The sequence below is a fragment of the Astatotilapia calliptera genome, chromosome 14 (genome assembly GCF_964374335.1).
Source record: "Astatotilapia calliptera chromosome 14, fAstCal68.1, whole genome shotgun sequence".
Classification (NCBI taxonomy): Eukaryota; Metazoa; Chordata; class Actinopteri; order Cichliformes; family Cichlidae; genus Astatotilapia; species Astatotilapia calliptera.
This window is the reverse complement of record NC_137435.1, coordinates 28,612,142-28,633,563: the sequence shown is the minus strand read 5'-3', so window position 1 is coordinate 28,633,563 and position 21,422 is coordinate 28,612,142. Positions and strand designations below refer to the sequence as shown.

At 41.2% G+C, this 21,422-nt stretch overlaps 1 protein-coding gene across 1 annotated transcript in view; it reads left to right on the top strand.

Annotated features, from left to right (window-relative positions):
- The first annotated feature begins 11,210 nt into the window (after positions 1-11,210).
- Positions 11,211-21,422, top strand: part of pde2a (phosphodiesterase 2A) — a 169,913-nt gene continuing 159,701 nt past the window's right edge. Inside the window, exon 1 of the mRNA XM_026192065.2 lies at positions 11,211-11,439. Within this exon, the coding sequence (XP_026047850.2) occupies positions 11,381-11,439 (59 nt within the window). The 5' untranslated portion in view covers positions 11,211-11,380. The remainder of the gene's footprint in view (positions 11,440-21,422) is intronic.

Genomic DNA, 21,422 nt, shown 5'->3' with positions numbered 1-21,422 from the left:
CTGCCCTGCAGCTGGGTTCCTTAGTACCACCTGAGCATCATTCAAACACACAGCCTACCCGAGTATTATTGTTGAGTATGTCCATCCCTTTAAGACCACAGTGTGCCGATCTTCTGATGGCGGACTCCAGCAGGATAATGCTCCATGTCACGAAGCTCAGATTATCATGAAGTTGTTTTTTGAACATGACACTGAGTTCAAAATCACAGCCAGAATCTCAGTCAAACAGAGCACCTTTGGGATCCTGAGATTCACATCATGGATGTGCAGGCAACATGTCTGCAGCGTCTCTGTGATGTTATCATGTCAATGTGGGCCAAAATCTCAGTGGAATGGTCCTAGTACCATGATGAATTAAGGCAGCTCTAAAGACAAAAGTGGGTCCAACTAGATATTAGCAAGATGTAACTAATGAAGTGGTTGGCGAATTTCAGTGACAACCTAGAGGTCTGTAAAATTAAGCAAAGGAGTAACTGCTGAAAGGCTTTCAGAGGTTTGCGCCAAAACAGAGTCAATCTCTATAGACTCCCATGGTAAAATATCCAACTTCAAAGCTGAAATTAACAAGTTACCAGCCTGTTATAAAATCTGGCTTTGGTTTATACAGCTAATCTACCTCATCAAGAATTGTTAATGTGATTCTAGTGTTTTATTTGTGCACTTTACTTGTTAGCAGATCTGTGCAATGCACCCATGAAGTCTATGGATTCTACTTGCTAACCAACCACACTATAGCGTTAGCTGTTAACTTTGCATTTCACCCACGTCACATATGTATAATCACTTTGGGTCCAAAAGAACAATTGTTATTTATGTTGGTCTTTGATTAAAGTCGCACTGTAACTCTGACCCAGGGCAGCTGTATGAACTATTTACAGAGCTACATTCAAGGGCACTAAATGTGCTTTAGCCTTGAGCTAGCTTGCCCTCGATTGGATCAAAATAACACACATATGGAAGGCAAACCCGTTAAGAAAGGGTTTAATTAGTTTTGGGAAAACTCAGCTCTGGGCTGAGGATAACACTGGGTTATAACTTGCTGCAATAAAAATGCAAAAGATCAAGCGAGGATGACAGCACCCACAGGGTTTCTAGTTAGTGTCATATTTGGATAGCAGCGAGGAAAGGTGCTCGTATGGTAGGAATGGAGGACACAGAGGGAGTGAGTTATGGAGCTAGAAGCGGGAAAGAAGAGGGGAATATGCGTTACAGGAACTTAATAGCGCAAGTGCAGCAGGGATGACAGGAGGGAGTATGGAGGGGAAGAGCAAGGGGAGCACAGAGAGAGAAAGGCAGGGATTATGATAAGGAAGGATAGATTGGAGGTGTGAGAAATGTCTGAAAAGCGTGTGAAGTCAACAGGAGCTCATTTTCTTTGCTAGCAGTTGATTTATTTCCTCACATATAAAGGGCATGTCAGGTTTGTCAGAAACATCAAAGGCTACCAGAAGACGTTGTATAAAATGATTTATTTATCTTATCAGTGATACTTGGGACAGAGAAATGGTCTGGATGAACTAAAACTGTTTAGTTAATCATTATCTTTATAATGACTACTTGTAAAAGGTGAAGGTTTGCCTGTATTTGCCTGTATTCTTAGTTAGCGTATTGTCTGTCTTGTCTTAATGTTGGTTTAAAATGGAGCACTGTAACAAAAATAATTTCCCCCAGGGATCAATAAAGTATTCTGATTCTGATTCTGATTCTGATTCTATTAAAGTTTGCAGCTCCCTTCTGATCTGCAGCGTGTTTAGCATCACTCTCAAAAAGCCATTATATGCCAAGGATGAAAAGCCAGACAGAGATCTGTAAGATAGTTAAACATTCAGCATCCATCAGGTCAGATTTTTCCTTTAGGAGTCTGCAAGAACAAAAAAAGAAACTGAAAGATAAGAGAGTGAAGCTACTTATAGGTTTGTCTAATATGTTGTGCAAGTTAGAAAGAATGATTGTATGACCTCCTTGGTTAATATTAATTATTAAATAGAGTTGTTTAAATTGGTTGTTTTCCTTACAATTACCCTGCTTTTAAGCATAGTACTCAAATTTTCAATAGGGTTGAGGTTGGAGCTTTGTGAAGACCATTCCAGAAGTTTTATGTTAGTCTTCTTTATCCATGTTAAAACCAGTTTTAATGTGTGTTTGGGATCATTGTCCTTTTGGAACTTGGTGTCCCAAGTCTAGCTGTTGGTTAGAGTTGAAGTTGAAGATTTTGGAGGTAGTCCTCCTCCTTCATTATTACATTCACTGTGTACAGTGTAGCAGTACCACTGGAGGCAAAACAACCTCAGAACATGATGGTACCACCACCATGCTTGACAGCTGGTACATTTTTCTTAGGTTTGAAAGCCTCACCTTTACTCCTCCAAACATACCCCTTGTCATTGGGGGGCAAATAGCTCAATATCGGTCTCCTATGATCGAAAGATTTTTTTCTCCAGAAGGCACTGATTTTGTCCATGTGGGCAGCTGCAAATGTAATTCGAGCTTGAAGGGGTTGATTCTGGAGAAGAGGCTTTTTTCTTAGTCTACACTTAGTTTACTCGCTTCATTGTTGACAGTGATGCTGGTGTTCTAGCAGTTTCCAGTTCATGGCAGGCTTGAGCCTTGGTGGTTCCTGAACAACCTAACTAATTTGGTCTTATTAGAGGGTCATCCAGACTTTTGCAAAGTGGTGACACATCTGAATAACTTGTACTTATGCACAGTTCATTGAAATGATGATCTATGAATCTTCAGTTGTTTACAAATGGATCACAAAGATCATCCCAACTTGTATTAATTTCCTTTTCAGATCTTCACTGAATTCCTTGGACTTGCATTATTAATAGTACTGACTGATCCCATGAGTGCTGTCAAAAAAAGCCTTGTTATGCTAGCAAAGAGAAACAACCAGTTGTAGTCAGTCATGATGGCTAATGATGGGTTAATAGGCTTTTTCCTTGTCAGTTAAATGATGTTGTAGAACCTTCACCGCTGCTTTAATAAATCCAAACCTGTGCAACCAGCTCTTTTTTTTAAAGTCATTAAAGATGTTTGCTGTACAATCATTCCATCCTAGAAACAGAACAGTTCAAAGAAATCATTAATAGCCCAAATGATATCCATGCCCTTGATGAGCGTTTGTAAACTTCTGACCACAACTGTACATGAGGCAGGATACAAACTCGAGTTTCAACCAGCCATCCTCAAACATACGCCACATCCTGTCAGGTGTCTACTTCTGATTTTTCTGCTGAGACAGGACGGCCATTAATTGCATGACTTCAAGTTGTTGTTTGGTGGTAATAGTATATTCAGTGACTTTACCTCCCTACTCCACATGTCCTTACACTGCATCTCCTCAATGCTGAACTCACATTGTGTTGCTGCTTCTTGTTATTTGTTGCTTGTTAGTCTGGCATCATGTGAGCAGAACAAATGAGCGAAGATGTGAAAAAACAGGGAAAAAACCTGGGACAAGGTGCTGCAGCCTGTCAGGTAAGATGCCAAAATCAAATACTCACACTGTCAGTGAGATGGGGAGGGAGATGTTGGCAGATTCATCAAATATTTGTAAAGAAAGGGAAGCAAAGTCAAGCAAAAAAAACACATCCACTGCTTTGCAGCAGTCTGGCCCAGGTTTGTGTTCTGGAGCAGCTTCAGCTGAGAGAGAGTAGATAAATCTCTCAGTGTACAGGACAGTTAATAACAGGAGATATACAGGCTTCATTTTGCCAACAGCTTTCTAAACTACATCTTTTTGCCCCGTTATCTTATTTCCAACCATATTGTCACTCCATATGTGTGCTGCAGGCTCTATAGCTCAGCAGCCATGTCTGAACACACTCTATTACAGCCCCTCGGTGTACCATATCATCACAGATATCATGGCTCAACAGAGAACTGTTTACCAGTCAGACCACGGGCACAGAAAGGATCATAAATAATTAAGTGTTCAGTCGGCACTTTCAAATTCCAGGAAGCATTAATGACTGCTAGATCAGACTGCCTATAAATGTCAGTAAACACTCCAAGTTGAGGACAGTGGGTCTATTCACGTTCTGATGTAATCAACTCAAGGAGCTGATATGGGAGCAACACTCTGGGGAACCAATCAACTGAAGCGTGACATGCTTTCTTCTCGCTGCACAGCTTTGTTGAATCACAACAAGAGGATTTTAGTTTCATGGTCACTAAACTTTTAAATTGATGGCAGGGGAATTTTCTTGTCTCGCTGTTTTCTTGACCTTATCCGATTCACGGGGTTTGATTAGACCTCGCTACAGGATGCTCAAAACAGCCATCGACTGTGGTAGTGATATTGATCCCACTGAGCCATAAAGTAAAGCACATCTGACACGCTGTGTGGCCTTTTATTGCTAGATTAAAACATAATTTATTTCACTGCTTTGCACTTTCAACACATCGGACTTGGACACATGGGATGAAATGTCTCTAATTCTCATCTTATGTAACAATCAAATTAGTTTTTAATGAGGGAAAGCGTGTTTGGGGTCACATTAATGGGTTGCTTCAATCACATATTAAAGGAGTTTTAAAATGAACAGAGCCATGCTTAGCTGCTCTGCTCATCAGTCTCGCCTTATTTACAGCAGCAGCTCCACTTTGTGTGTTTGAGTGCAAACGGGAACAAACAGGAATTTCCCCCCTCATAAAAACGAGCTTCAGTGCACTTTATTGCAGAGCACCAGTTAGAGCTTTGCACCGGACACTGCTGTCACACTACAGCTGCACTATTTTTATTGTTCCTCTTTGGTGGAAACCTTTGAATTTTTCTGAGTATAAGGTCCCTTTACTATGGGATGTTGAAAGAGATTTTAGGAACTCAGAATGCATTTCACTGAAATCGAGAGTCTTCTTTGTACGGTGGCTCTGAGAGGTCAAATACACTGAGAAAACACCAGGAAATGGAAAAGAAGCATTTTAGGGGAGATAATAACATGACAGACCAGGTGTGGAAGTGACAAGTGAAAAGTAAAACGCTAATACCAAACCTATATCTACAGTGTTATACTGATTTATGCAAATAAAACACACATTACCTGCATCTGAATCCACTGCTTCTTGTCTTCTCTGTCACTACTTCTTCTGTCACATTATTGTCTCCAAGAAAAACCCTCCTGTTGTACTTTTGAGATTTAATTTTTTCAATTTTTATTATTGCATTTTATTAAACGTCTGTTGTGTTTTGTGTGTTTTCGCAGCGTGTTTGTTATTTGGGGCCAGTTTAGCTTTATCTTGAATTGGATGCTTACTTCAAAGATTACCACATCTGCCTCCATCTCATCCTGTCACTAGCATCCTCCTCTGTCACACCAAACTCTGCATATCCTCCTTCATTGAATCCACAAATGATTTTTGTTGTCTTCCTCTTTTCCTCCTCTCTGACAGTTCCATACTTAAGACCCTTTCCAGATATATCCACTATTGCTCTGCACATGTCCAAACTATCTCAGCCTTGCCTTTCTAACTTTGTCTCCAAACTGCTCCACCTGAGCTGGACATCTGATGTGTTCATCTCTAATCCTGTCAATTTTGGCCACATCACCTCTAGTTGCTATCCTTTTGTTACAAATCATCCCTGACACTTGTCTCCACCCTCTCCACCCCAACTGCACTTTTCTCTTCACCTCTTCTGCAACGTCGCTTTGGATGGTTGAACCCAGGTATTTAAACTACTTGCGTTTATCTTCACTACCCCAATTCCTTGCAGCTTCACCTCTCCAAGTGTTTTCTGCCCATTCACACATGTATTCCGTCTTGCTTCTTGATGGCTTTCATTTCTCTTCTCTCCAGTGCATACCTCCACCTCTCAGACCAATCACTGATGTAATCCCATCACCACCTTGAATGCTTACTACCCCTACTGACTCATACTGCACACCTCACCCACTGTTTTGATTCTGAGCATCTCTATACTTCTCCTCCATCAACACTCTCAAAGCAGCGTCTGTAGCAATCTTTCTCAGCATGAAGCTGATTACTGACCTTTTTTAGTTTTTCCGATAATCTGGAGTAGCTGCAAAACAAGATGTGTTTATTAAGGATCTATTAACTCCTTTAACTTACTTGTTCTCTAATTTAATAGTAGTATATAGTAAAAAAAAACAAAAAACCCTCTGTTTTGAAAAAACTACTGCGACAGCTCCCCGTCTCATGGCTTCAGCTGGACCGCAGAATTCAGCAACCTTCTGTCCGAGTGCGTCATTTCTTGGGAGGAGTCAACCAAAGCAAGCATGGTGCCAAAAAGCAAGGAAAGAGGAATTTGGAAAGGAAAAATCCCTTTAGAGAAACTTTGCCTACTAGCTCTGGATCTGAACCAGAGGCAGCAAGAGCTCGGTTGGATTGTGTGATGAGTGTCTGATGAGGACTGGAGGCAATCTGATAAAACAATCAAAAGAAGAACTGACGATATTCCAGATGACATGAAGGCTGCTGTCTGCAGATATGAATACCTCCAAACTTTGGCTTTTCTTGGACATGAAAAGTTTGAAAAACCACTGCTTGATATCACAAACAAGGCTTTGGACATCGGAAAGATTTCTATGTGGATTTAAATGTACTCTAGGACTTTTGCTGCCATGTTTGGTTTGTTACTTAAGTTTGAAACATAACAGGAGTTTGTTTTGAGCTCTTGGTAAGATTTCACATCTTCCTAAAGTAAGTAAAGTAAGCTTTTATCTTCCAAAACTTCATCTTCACATTTCTACACCTGTGTTTAAATGTTAAAGACAACAACTAATAAATTACTACATGCACTGAGAGGTAAAAAAAAAAACCAACAACAAAAAAACAGGCCTTTGTTTGTTTGAACATTCATTGCGTCTCATTTCTTTCTCATTAGTCATTAAAAAAGCTGCAGCCTTTTGTTGAGGCTCGATGAGTAAACAATTTAAACAAAAATGACTAGCATAAATGCTTTCTCCAGCTGGTCATGAGTATCTTTTGCAGACATTTCTTTGACACAAGTCCCAGGAGGTGATGTTTTAGTGCCCGAAATGACTGATGTGGAAGCCTCAGGCACAGAAGACCTTCTGGACAAACGCACACAAATACATGTTGAGACACAGCTGAGCACCGTAAGTCTCTATGCCAAAACACCAGATGTGACATGTACACACACACACACACACACACACACACACACACACACACACACACACACACACACACACACACACAAATCCAGTGGTGGTGATAACATCAACAGTCTCCCTCATTCTGCTGCACCTCTTTTCCTTCACCCTCACCTCTGCATTATTATTTCTATCCCACCTCTCACATCTACTGTCACGATCTCTTGTTTGCTGTCTTCCTCCCCCTACACGTTCCTGTCTCACTCACTATGTCTCATGATTGACAGGTCCTGCTAGGTCTCCAGAGATGCCTCTCTTGAAATTGCAGGGCTTATCAGACACATTGCATTTTCTAAATTACACTTTCATGAAATTGCCATCCATATGGTTACAGCTATATATAAAACACCCAGCACGCCCCTGCGGGCGGTTTATCCTTCCAGCTCGGGTCCTCTACCAGAGGCCTGGGAGCTTGAGGGTCCTGCGCAGTATCTTAGCTGTTCCCAGGACTGCGCTCTTCTGGACAGAGATCTCCGATGTTATTCCCGGGATCTGCTGGAGCCACTCGCCTAGTTTGGGAGTCACCGCACCTAGTGCTCAGATTACCACGGGGACCACCGTTACCTTCACCCTCCACATCCTCTCAAGCTCTTCTCTGAGCCCTTGGTATTTCTCCAGCTTCTCGTGTTCCTTCTTCCTGATATTGCTGTCATTTGGAACCGCTACATCGATCACTACGGCCGTCTTCTTCTGTTTGTCTACCACCACTATGTCCGGTTTGTTAGCCACCACCATTTTGTCCGTCTGTATCTGGAAGTCCCACAGGATCTTAGCTCGGTCATTCTCCATATATATATATATATATATATATACATATATATATATAGTGGATAGTTTAAAAAAGGACTGTTAGATGGACAGGGATACTAGGATAAATTTGCACAGGCACAACAGATCTGATTTTTGGATCCCTTCTGGTTTTCCTCTAATACAGTGAGACAGTCTGGCTTGAATCAGATTGTATCTGTTTAGACAGTGATATGGAGATGATCCACATGTCATAAATTATAAATAAACACACTTTCTGTTGGGGTCTAAATAAAGCCAAAGCAGGTCTGTAACTACCATAGATGACAGTGAGGTCATGTCCCCATACTCTGGCTTTTGTGTTTCACATGTAAAAGATCCAATTCATCAAATGAAGAAGGATGGATATAATCAAATAAGATAATATAAACTCAAAGCGTACCACATGCATAGTCCAGAATATAGCCATAACTTAACAGTCAAATTATAAGAAATAAAACATATCCCAGTGACAGTTGTGCATGTGTCAGCATCATCAGGACCCCACTCTTCATCACAAGATGTATTATGGGATGGGGAAAAAAAGATAAATATATATATTTTTCACTTATACACAATATTTTTCTTATTCAATCTGCACTTTAATCGTTGATTTTTGTGAAGTATAGCAGATCTTAAAAAACTGAGTCACTGACATTCTCTCATTACCATTAAACTTTCCTTTCATCTCAGCATGCTTGAATCTTAGAGGTCTTGAATCTTAAGATAAACAGTGCATTAAGAAGGCTTTAAGAGCCTTTAAAATGTCCAATTTCTTTAATTTTTCAGTCTCACAGATCTCATCTTTTCCTCGTGAATCAAGATTAATTACTTACTTTTAGTTGTTTTTAAAAAAAAATGTATTAAAAATAAATGACTGGCTGAAATATTTCATGTATGTATTCAGACCCTTCACTTACTACTTTGTTAAATTACCTTTGGCAGCAATGATAGCCTCAAGCCGTAACCCTTGTGGTGTCCTCGAAACACAAATGGTCCCTAGGTGAATGACAAACAAGCATATGGGAATCCCGAGGACACCACAAAGGTAGGACTAAATCTAGGAACTTTTAGAAGATTGGGTTGGATGGGACACACTGATGCAGGGCCATGCTACTCATTAGGTACAGTAGGTGCACATCTGTTGGGTTCAGGTTCAGACTCCAGTTGGTCCGCTTCAGCACCTTCGCAGAGTTCAACTGAAGATCATTATCTGTTGAAATTAAACTTTTGCCCAGCTTTAGATGCTGAGCACTTTGGAAAAACAACTCTTTTATATCTTACTGCCTCTACACTTCCTCCTGTCCTGACTACACTGCCTGTTACAGAAACAAACATCCGCACAGCATGGTGCTGTTACTGCCCTATTTTACTGTACTGATGGAATTAATGAAAGATGCACAATAGCTCTTTAGGTCCTTGCACAGTGTTGGGAATTGTGATACAATACTTTAAACTTCATTTATCAGACCGAATAAAGTTGACAGTGACTCTCATAGTCATGTGCTATCTGGCAAAATCCCAGTGCAGCTGTCATGTGTCTTGAGGCTTTGCAGATGTGTGACTGCTTTTTGGGCATACGACAATCATGGTGATACACAGGCTTCAAAATAAAGGTTGCACTTTTTGAACACACTGGCTGTAGCAATGAGGGACAACTTTTACTTTGAAGGTAAACAATCTCCAATTTCTTTGTTTTTACTAAATCTTGGCTTTTTGCAGACAGACATGAAAAACTACAGGCAACTGTGGCAGTCTGCTAGCAACTAAAGCAATCACTCTCACGTTTTTGGTGCAGCAGCTTCTTTGCATTTGCACCTGGCTGTTATTTACCCTCTTAATTCCTATGGAAGCAGTAAGGGTGTAACTAGTTCTTCACAAACTGCTTCTGCTTAGTTTCTTGTAAAATATATGAACTGTATATATGTCATGTGCCGTAGTTCATCTGAGGCTGTATTTACCTGTTTTTGTTATATCCTGTTATGTAAAACCTTAGAACTGACAGAAGGTGTCCTTATATTTTTACCATAACTGTATCATTAATGGTGACCGTACTGTATTCAAGCTCAGAGGTCCTCACATTGTGCATATTTGCATACCAGTGTAGTATAACTGACAAATTATTAATATCAATAGTTACAGATTTCATTTTTTCACTGTTTTATTGTAGTAACAATGTTTGATCTAATATATGACTATACGACTATCTTTACTTATACAAACAGACTGCAGTTTTGCCAATTATATATTGAGTTCTCGTGACCAGAGCAAAAATAATAAAACAGGAGCAAACACAATCCAGATGTAAACACAGAAATAGCGCCACGCACCAAAACTCAAAGAAAGCCCTACTACTATGTAGATCGATGCTAGGCCCTGTAGCTGATATGATATGAAATCCTGGTCATTCACACAGATGTTTAATTGGTCGTTCTGATCATGACGATGATGAAGATGCACATATGCAACTGAGCAAACACAGACCACAAATGTGTCAATCAGTCACGGTGTCTTCATGCTCACACAGCCTCCGGTAGAAGACCAATCAGACAAAATGATTGCAAACACATGCGGACATGTGGTTTTAGGCGAAGGGGGCTGTATTATTATACAAACTACTTACTTCCTTTAACATATGAGGCAACAATAACTGAGCACTGAGATGTTAAACTGCTGACACCTGACACCACATTTACAGGCTTTGGACGTAAACAAACAATCCCGGTGCTCCCGTCAAGCTCCGCATCGCTCCTTCCGTGAGTGTACTGGAAGGGCCATATATGGCAGAAAAAGATCTGGACCTTGAGACCTGTCCCCTGTCACACACAGACACACGAGTGTTTTCCAATAAAACCGTGAGGTCTTCTGTTTGAGAAGTGCAGAGAAAACATTTCCAAGTGTGTCCGGAGGAGCCCGTACTCTACGAAGGACGATTTGGAGGATGAGCGCGCGCAGTGGGGACACGCCGTGAAAAGTTAAATATTCACAACAATGCAACTTTCATTTTCACGGATAAATCGCCCGGCGCTCGCGGAGGGAGCGGGCATTGCCTAAAAGGAAGGACTGTTTTTCAGCGCACGCGGACGAGTGACGTGCCTCAGCCACACGCGTCTTTCTCGTGGACGCTTCCATGTGTTAGCTCTCTCTCTCTCCTCTCTCTCTCTGCTCAGCTGTTATATCCCAGCTCGCCACAGCTCAAATATCAGTTACCGGGTCCCGACCAATCCCCGCGCGCTGTCAGAGCTCGAAAGAGGAGGCAGCAGCGGACAGCGGAATCGCAGAGAGGCGTACCGCACTGGGGGGTGAGGAGAGAGAAGCACACACCCAGCCGTCCACCCATCCGTCGGTCCGTCCTCCTTTACCCCTCCCGGCCTAAGAGACTCGCGCACGGGCTGATCCCTGCTTCCAGCTGCAGCTGTTCGGGCAAACCGGAGAGGCGCGAGGCAGGATGCGCGATGGGACAAGCGTGCGGACACGCGCTCCTCTGCCGTAGCCAGCCGCCGTCCTCTGAGATGTAAGTGCGAGTGTTTCTGATAAGTGTTTGCATCTCGAAGCTGCCTGCCACTCTTCCGCTGTGGAAACACATGGCGTCTAGCAGCGAGCCAAATACTGAGTGGTGTGTGTGTAGTAGTAGCAGCAGTGTGAGTGCGACCTGCAGGGTGTCAATCTCCGCACTGACAGCGGCGGTAATAGACCCCACGTGAACCATGCATGCAGCTGTCAGTGCAAACCCGCACACAAAATCACCGTCACGTCACCAAAATGTTCTCTGACTGCTCCCGCAGGGAATTTGGTGACCTTATCGCCCCTTTGTATCTTCCAGGAAATCATGACATTACACTGATGGGCTACTCTTCCTCTAATATTCCTACAGGGAGAAATACACCGCCAGCCGTGATATGCCTCCTAACTGGATTCTCTCCATGAAAACTATGATATTAAAAACATATTTTAAGGGCAGACTAGATCTAGAATTAATGATAGTCTTGCCCTGTCTTTCTAATAAGGTACCCTTCGTAAATGGTTTATAAGCTGTTGCTAACAGCTTTATTAATGTTTTAGAAGTAATTTAGCCAGGTTTTAAGATGAACTAAAATAAGTGCAACTGTGGGTCGACAAGTTGGGGAAAAACTGAGTGACTGGAGCCAACCTTTGACCTGGAAAAAGGCTCTCTGGCAACTGCATAGATATCTGTTTCTGACTTTTTCTGCATGCCTTTATGTCTTGCTGACATGTTAAGCCTACTCAAAAGAAAGAATGAACACGCACACACACACACACACACATCTGATGCGGTTTATAACTCATCTATAAAGCTATTATCTGCCACTTTGAAATCCATTATAGAGAATGCCTTATAAGGGAAATTATGTTTGAAATCCCCCGACCTTTTTGAGATAAATTCTTCTGTTGTACAGATTTTTGTCTGCTGAAACCCTGAAATACATCATCACAGAGCTTAAACCGGGGCTCTTTTTCAGAGTTAATGTTCATTCCCGTTCCCGAGGCTGTTTTTTTTACTTTCTAAAAAAGATAGATGGGTTTTTTTTTCTTTCACAGGAAGGCAACGATGAGCCCTGGATCAAAGGAGGCTGACATGATCATTATAATAATTGGCTGCTCTATTTGATCCAATGTAGCAGCCCAGTATCGCATCCTAGTTTTGTCTGGCATACAGTGTTTGTCGTGTCAGAGGGCTGTTTATAAAACGCTGTATTAATCATTGCTTCAGCTGGATGTGTTGCTGTGCTGGAGTTCATTGTGTTGTGTGCTGTAGCTGTTTGCCCTCTGTCTGTTTGACGTGAGTCTTCACGCTGACACCTGCCTGAACACTGATGAACTTTTAAATGTCAGGGCTCAATGATTATCTAAATGTTAGTTAATAAAGCAGCGCGGTCCTCACGTAGAACCAGCTCTCTGCCGTCTGAAATTAAAGTTTACTGTGTAAGCTCACAAAGCCTGCTCTCAAATTAAAGTGACACTGCATGAGCAAACCGATCAGATAGCAAGGACTTCTCCCCAAGGAAGGCATCCGTAGCACACTGTGTGTTTTATAAAACTCCCCACCCCCCTCGCCTCCTTTGTAACTGAATAAGATCATTTGTGGATAATAACCCAGTGATGTCATTTTACAATGACTGCACATATATAAATACAGGCCATTTATATATTAGTAAAATCTCCCTCATAGTAATTTCAGCTCTGTCTGAAAGTTGGAAAAAAAAATCCTCTAATGGCTTTTATTCCCTCCTTCATTATTGGTTTAAACTCAATAAAGGAAATCACTGGAGGATAATGACTTTCATTCACCTCACCGCAGAGAAGACTAAGCTTCTTACTTTGAGCGTTTGTTGGCCATTCCTGGAAAAAAAAAAAGATTATAGCCAGAAGTTTGTGGGAATAATGAATGTGCCACATGGATGTCAGTGATCTCTGATATACAATTAGATTCAGTAGCTGGTCTCACCTGCTTCCCTCACGCTCGAGCAGGTTTGACAGCGCACACCGGTGATCTGAGGGGGTCATTAAGTGTGGCACTTTGACAAAATACAGAAAAGCAGATGTCATGCCTGCACCCGTTGGGATGTGAGCCTCCTGCGACTGAGTGCTGAGATCAAATGCAGCGCTTTTGGCTGAAAATTCTGAGAGAGACATCTGCAGGCTTTTGCATTTTTGTCATTGTGATGGGTTTTCAGAGGTATGGATTCCTGGATCGTTGCTTTGAGAGGCAGTTATTCATCATCTGACACAGTGACAGCGCTCTACAGTATCAGATGCACGCTGCCACCGAATCGTTCGCCGCTCTGTGTTTAATGTTTGTGCCATGCGCCGTTACGTTACTTGAAGTGTTTTGCGGGTTCTAAACATCCTTTTAGGAAGCCACCTTCGCATTCAGTGCACTTTGCTTATTCGCTGTTATCATTTTAACAGCTGACACACATCGCCCCTGTGTGTGTGTATCTGTGCGTCAGCTGGTGTGCACGTGAATGGTATCCAGCCTGAAAAATAGTGCAGTTTGTTGGAGCGACGCCAGGCAGTCAGATTCCCCCAGCCTCCCGCTGAACACACACACTCACAGCGAAATGCACAGAAGTACACAGCAGAGGCAGACTTGTAACCCGACTCCTGATGAGTGAGCATGTGTGTGTGTGTGTGTTGGAGAGAGGGAGACAGGGAGAGGGAGAAAGGATGCTGATGTTGCACTGTGTTATCATCAGTAATGGGCTCATCAATACTAAAATATTCAGAGAGAGAGAGACAGAGAAAAGAGACAGAGCGGGAACAGGCAGATAAAGTGAAGGCAAAGAGAAAGTGGCACAAACCTTTGTGTGCACTGTTTGCTTGCTTTTGCACATGTTTGTGTGGTTTTGTGTAGCTACTAAATATGTGCGCTTCAGCAAAAAACATACAAACAAACATTTGGCTTAAAAACTCTCTATTCTGACTTTTATCCATATTTTGATTCCCTCACCCGTCTCCAGGATTTCATGCAGCAGCATTTATCCAAAAAGTACAATGTAGTCTGTGCATGAGCTGCTGATATACATTTTTATTCGCTTAACAAATGAAACCATTACCTGTGCTGCACAAAAATAATGTTATGTCCTTTAGCTAGGGTGTAAATTTAATGAGTTAAGTTTGCTTGAAATATTAAAGTGAATGAATAATTGGTTGCTCTCATTATCTGCATGAAAAAGCCTACAGTATTACGAGGGAGCTGTTAAAGCTTCGGTGCAGCGTTGAATTATGAGAGGTCAAAGGTTAGAAAGAAAGAAGAATCATGAGCAGATTGCAGGGAGTGTGTAGCACATTGCAGTTCCTACATTCATCATCACATTATTGCATATCACAGAGTTGCAATCCAAACGATTATGTGATTACTTGAATTGCATAAGTTCTTTAATTATCTGCATTATGGGTGAACAGAGAAACATCATAACAGGGGTTTTGCATATGTGATGTCACAGTAATATCCTCGACAGTGTAACCACTTTCAAATGAAGAGATGTGCACATTATTTATAATTTATTGCACCAAAGGAAACTGCGCAACAGCCGTAAAAAACTGGCATATCTATAGTTGCTAACACCACCTCACCTCTCCTGTCACCTCTAAAGGCAATCAGATCCTCAGATCCAGAGATGTTTAAACCGAGTAAGCACAGACCCCAGACACGCAGCCGAATTTTGAATCCCAACAAAAAATAGAAGCAGAGACGACCCATTTCCAATCACTGTCAGCACAACCTTTTCTGTGACGTGCCGCCAAGGCTGCTTCTGTGCTGATACAGAATTTGTTAGGATTTGTGCTTATACAATGTGGCCGTATGCAAGGCTTAACAGCGTAGTATTTACTGCCAGCCATATGACGCTGTGTTACAGAGAAAGGCAGGAAAAAAATGTGTAATTAGTTGCTTTCCACAGGAAATACAAGAACCCCAATACTGGCTAAAAATCATTGTCTCATCATCATGAGTGGCAGGTTTTTCATAAATGTTAAGTTACATAATCTTGCATCTGCATATTTGTATAATTAACTTTGTGATTTGGGGTTTGGATCTTCAGTAAATTCAATAACTGCTAAAGTGTTTTGTTCCTAATTGCAGAGACATGTGTCAGCTTTGCACCTCTGGCCATAACAAACTCAGGCATCAAACTAGATCAACATAAACTTAATTAAAGAAGAGTTTAAACACATAAGCCCATACTGTAAGGAAACCTGTCTTAATATTGTCAAGGGGATACTCTCTGACTTGAGATTATCATTGAAATATATATCACGGGAAGCACTGCTCTCATATCTTCCCAACCCTGGTTCACTTACTGCACTTCTCTAATGATGTCGAGTTTACTGAACGTAAACTGAACCGGTTCCATTCACATTTATACACGATTTCCTCCTGTAAACACAGCTGGTTTTCATTATTAAAGCCTTTAATTTGCTAAATAGACAGAGTAAGAATTCTCTGCTCTGTGCAGCTTTCTGTTTAAAATGAGTTCCCTGCTTTGAATAAAACTGAAATGACTTTTGTAAACTGGCACAAAACAATCATAAAGACTGTAGTGCAGTTATTATCCATCTGTTCATCCACTCATTTTCTGTATGCATGGAGATGAACCCTGTCCTAACCCACATTAGATAAGAGGCTTCAAACACCTTGTTTTATCACAGATTTACACATATACAGTGGCTTGCAGAAGTATTTGGCCCCCTTGAACTTTCCCACATTTTGTCACATTACAGCCACAAACATGAATCAGTTTTATTGGAGTTCCACGTGAAAGACCAACACAAAGTGGAACACGTGAGAAGTGGAACGAAAATCATACATGATTCCAAACATTTTTTACAAATAAATAACTGAAAAGTGGGGTGTGCGTAATTAGCCCTAGAGATAAATAATAACTAATGATAATATCCTTTGTCAAAAAGGAAAGTTGTAAGCCTAACATTGAAAGTAGAGAGGGTGTCTGTCTCCAAATCCAAACTGGGAGCAGGTTTCAGAATGATTTTGAATTCAGTTCTGGATTTAACAAGGAGCCACTGAAGAAGAGTTTCACAGAAGCACGTCTATATGCCTCTGTGAAAGGGAATTTGAGCTACTTCATTATTCTGAATGGATTCAACTCAATGCCCTCAATAATCACAATAACAAGGCATGTATTTTAATTTGTGTGTGTATTTAAGCTTGAAAGAATGAGATGGGATGCATTAATTTAGTTACAAGCCATTCAACATTAATGTTAAACAGCGTAATCTGTGTAATTAGATGTCATACAACTGTCACTGTAACAGAGAGGAAGTCTATTTCATGTCAGCCAATAGAAAACCCTGCACTCCCTCACTGCCTTCACTAAGTTTTATATAAACTGATAGACCGCAAAATCGCCATTTATCGTAAAAATGGATCTGTGAATATGATTAACCAAGCGGAGCTGCTAAATGAGCCAATGTTTGTTTAGTCCTGCTAACATTTTGCAGTCAACTGAGATCAATTTATCTCAGTTTATGTTTATGTTTATTTAAAAGGGACAATGGATATTAATTAATACGAGCACTTAAATTCATCGAGTAAATATGCTAGGTTTAGCCACACAGATTCATTTTCATCTGTAGTCCTTGGCAGGTTGATGGCATATTCAATAAGTCAACAAAAACAAACATTCAGAGGCATGTGAGCATGAGTAAAATACATAAATAAACACATAATCATATACCTTTTTAAAAATCGAAGACCAAAATCACTTATAAAAACACATTAGAATCAAGGACCGTTTGAATCAGCATCCTGCAAAAGTTTCGCAGACTTTTCATGTAAATAAAGAGTGTTGCAGACATTTGAACATCATGTAGTTTAGTTAGAGTAGAGAAATAACCGTCAACTTTGCACATGCTAGTTGCATACAGAGTCATTTTGATTAGGTTTTAGGGAGTGGGCACGTAGCTGAAAGCTGAAAGTGAAAGAAAGTCATGATTTTCACTACAGTTTTGTAGCACAAAGCAGTGTGAATTAGCAATATCTTAAAAGATATGACACCCCTCTATAATTTTATTATGACTTTGCATTCATTATTATATGGACAAAGGTGGTTGAGGGTCCATTCCATGGTACGTATGAGTTTGTAGAACATTATTTATCTAGAACTTTTCTTGGTTTGTGTGTCATCATTGTTTTTTTTTCTATTGTGGGGTCTGCACTGGAATAGAAAACCTTTCCATCTGGTCTCTTATGGTGACTGTTTCTTACACCTTATTAGGAGGAGTTATTTTAAAGGTGGAGGGTAGAATTTCAGCTGGGTTACGGTGTCATTTTTCATGCCGATTAAAGCAAAAGCAGGTTGACTTTAGAGGAGGGTTTAGAGTAGGTGCATTTTGTGCCAGTTATGGAAAGAATACAGACAGGAAATGAATATAAGTCAATACAATATCATCAAGTGTGTGGTGTGTATTTGTGTGTGTGTGAGCCTGGAGGTGTCACAGGAAAATGACGCTGACAGCCCCCATGGTTCCCAGTTTTGGCTCCAGCAGCTCCTGTCAGCCTCCTTATCTCTATGTACTGTTGCCACAGACAGGTGTGTGTGTGTAGGTGTCTACGACAGCGAGTGTGTTTACAACTCTGTGTGTATACAAGTTAGAAGTGTGTGTGTGTGTGTGTGTGTGTGTGTGTGTGTGTGTGTGTGTGTGTGTGTGTGTGTGTGTGTGTGTATGGATGGTTACAGCTGTCTCACTGTCAGTAATCAAATGGACAACCACAACTGTGTGCATGAGTGTTTTTGTCAGCGGGTACAATCGTGGTGTGTTTGTGTGTATTTGTCCTCCCCAAGGAGATCAAGGCGGGAGGTGAGGCAGCTGTGTTTGTGGCACAGAGGTTTGGTTTAATTAGAAAACGCTATCATGTCTCCTCCGTCGTCGTGGCAAGAAGCTAAAGGAGTATTGGCAGATGGCTTTAACACTTGCAGTTTTTGTTTCAGACTTTGTGTTCCCGTGCAACACTTCAGTGCCTGAATGCACTGAGATTACTTTAGGGTATTTGAGTTTAAAGCGTAACTTATAGCCCTGCAAATGTGTCTGTCAGGTTTCTGTTCAGACAGAGAGGAGAGGAGTTTTCAACCACTACAAACGTGCTCCTGTGCAAAATCCCAACCCCGCTTTGGTGAATGTGGATGACCTATGCATGCGCATAACCAGAATAAGGACGGGAGTGACCGTAAAGTTCACAAGGAATGGGAGAGGCACAAGAAAGAACTAGTCTGAAGGCCACATGACGTTTGTAGGTCTGTAGCGATTGACTCTTTGGAAAGTTGTTGACCTCTGTGCTCTATGTGCCTCACGATTCGTCGACCCTGCGCTGGGATTTTATGTGGCCACAACTTCATGGCGGAGTGCTGCCATTCCCAATCTCTTCCACTTTGTTATAATACAGTTGACTGTAGAATATTTAGTAGCGAGGAAATTTCAACAATGGACTTGTTGCAGAGGTGGCGTCCTATCATGGAATCACACTGGAATTCAAAGAGCTGCTGAGAGCAAGCCATTCTTTCATAAATGTTTGTAGAACTAGTTTGCATGTCTTGGTGCTTGATTTGATGCACTTTTGGCCATGGAAGTGATTGGAACAGCTGAATTCAGGGATTTTGATGGATGGTGAATAGAGCAGGGCGATATGACCAAAAATATTTATCACGATATACATTTTAAAATTTGCGTTAACGATATAACTGACGATATAATTGACACTAGACAAATTACTTTACGACTCCACAACTTTATTAGTGCAAAAAACCCCATCAATGTATTTGCACTTAAACAAGCAGCTGTTTTTTAATGTGCATTAAAGTTATATAAATCAAAGGATTGATTTTAAGTGTGCCGTATTTTCCAAACAACACGGTAATAACGACGGCCTGCTAGCATGCGCTACCAAAAATAGTGCTTTGTTGTATATCTGACGGACGCAAGCTAAACCAGTTCCACACCACTGAAGTTGCAGCATTTTAACAAACCAATTCTGGTTCATCCGTTTCATTCAACGATCCACTTTCACCCTTCTCATTCTCCATCGCCGCCATGTGCGTATGTAAACATAGGCACTGCGCATGCGCGTTTTACCCATATTCTATCGCGATATTTTATTTTCCTATCATTGCCCAAAATTACACCGGTATTACCGTGAACGGTATGAAATAGCCCAGCCCTAATGGTGAATCCTTTTGGCAATGTAGTGTATTTCTGACACTGTCCCTATCAGACAGCAGATGTTCTCTGCAGGTCTCGGGACAGAGAACTGTAAACATCTACATGCTTGCTTTTGTTTTCGCTGTCACCACATCTTGACTTTTGGACAAACATGTTAGGTCGTACTCTCTGCTGTCATCAACACAACTAATTAATAGCTTATGATAAAAACATGGTCAATCGTCTAGAAGACTTCCATAGATATGGGGAATTAATTCCAAGGGGAGCTAAAGCTTTTCTGGGTTGGTTGTGCAATTCCACTGCCTGAGGCAAACAGGCCCACAAACCAGTCAGCAACCCTCTGGCAACCTCCAGTTGCTCAAAAAAAAACCTCTGCATTCCCTGGTTGCATAACTGGTTGCTGGAGGTTCCTGTCGTTGCCAAGTGAAATCAGTGGCTGCACCAAAAAACTCATTGTGGTTGCCTTTACATGTGACTACTGCTTGGCAAGTAGTTAGCAAATGTTTGGAGACAAGCCAGCATCTTTTATGCAAGGATTGGTTTTGTGCAGCATCATATAACTCTTTGCAACAGCAACCACTTGATGTGATTAAGGAATACACATCGGCGTCAGTGAGCGGTCTCCTGGCCTGTGTGACTGGGCCTTTCATCTCTCGTATTAACAGCCAAGTTTTTTAGGGTCTGTCTGTGATCACTTTTAAAGAATGCAGATACACTAAAAAAAGAAAAATCATAATCAGATGATAGCAAATATTTTTGACATGCGATTTCTCATTTGGTTTCCAACAGACTGTTTACCTGCATGCAACCTAGTCGAATTCATGACTCGTCGACAGGAATACTGTAGTGGACTGTAAACTAAATCCAGAAGGTTTCTTGCCCTTGCATTACAGATGCTGCATGTTGCAGATATCGTTCATAGAGATCAGTGGTGGCTGACACTTTATCTTGGTTCATCGTTTAGCTTGTCACTCTTTTGTAGTTTGAGGAAGTACAGGTTTGCTCTTTGAAGGTGTTGTTACAATAAAAGGACTTTGTCACACGTCACCGTCATGCACTAGAGTTTGTTCATGGGCCTCCCTTAAATGTTTTGGACTCCCAAACATGGTATTAGTAAGAATCGTCTCCTGTGGAATCAAAGTGACTATTCAAAGCTGCTGCTGAAAAGAAGTAGGAGGTTTAAATTTACACAACATGACCAAAGTAAATAATATATGAATCTTAAACCAGCGGACACAAAAAACATTTCACACAGCTCAAAAATTCAGAAGTTCACAGAGTAGCCAGGAGACATCAGCCCTCCCACATTCTGGTGTTCCTCCTTGTGCAGGTAAAACAGCACTGTGGTTAATCTTGTCACAGCATTTTGGTGAACTGATTTGATTTGCTCGTTGTTTGCTGTGTGCTTCATCACTTTACTTGCTGTTGGAAGCGTTATTATCGTTGCTAAAGCTTTATTGCTGATATTCATCCTGATGTAAATCCACACTTGTTTCTGTTGCGTCTGCTGACTTAGAAAACGTTTTAGAAGTTGGTTTAATGTTGCTCTTTAAACATATTCCCCTGTTGGTAGTGTTTTCTTTATGATACACACTGTATCGGTGCAGTGTGTTGAAGTCGGATGGATGCTGATGTCATGTTGTTACCGTGCCTATCGGTGTTGTTGTGTCGTGCTGAGTCTAGAGTGGCATGTGTTACTGTGCCGCTTTCTCTGACTGCTTTTCTTATTGATCAGCTGCACATAGTCTTTGCTGCACAGATACACACCTGGAGAAACACACTAAAGATGAACGCACACGG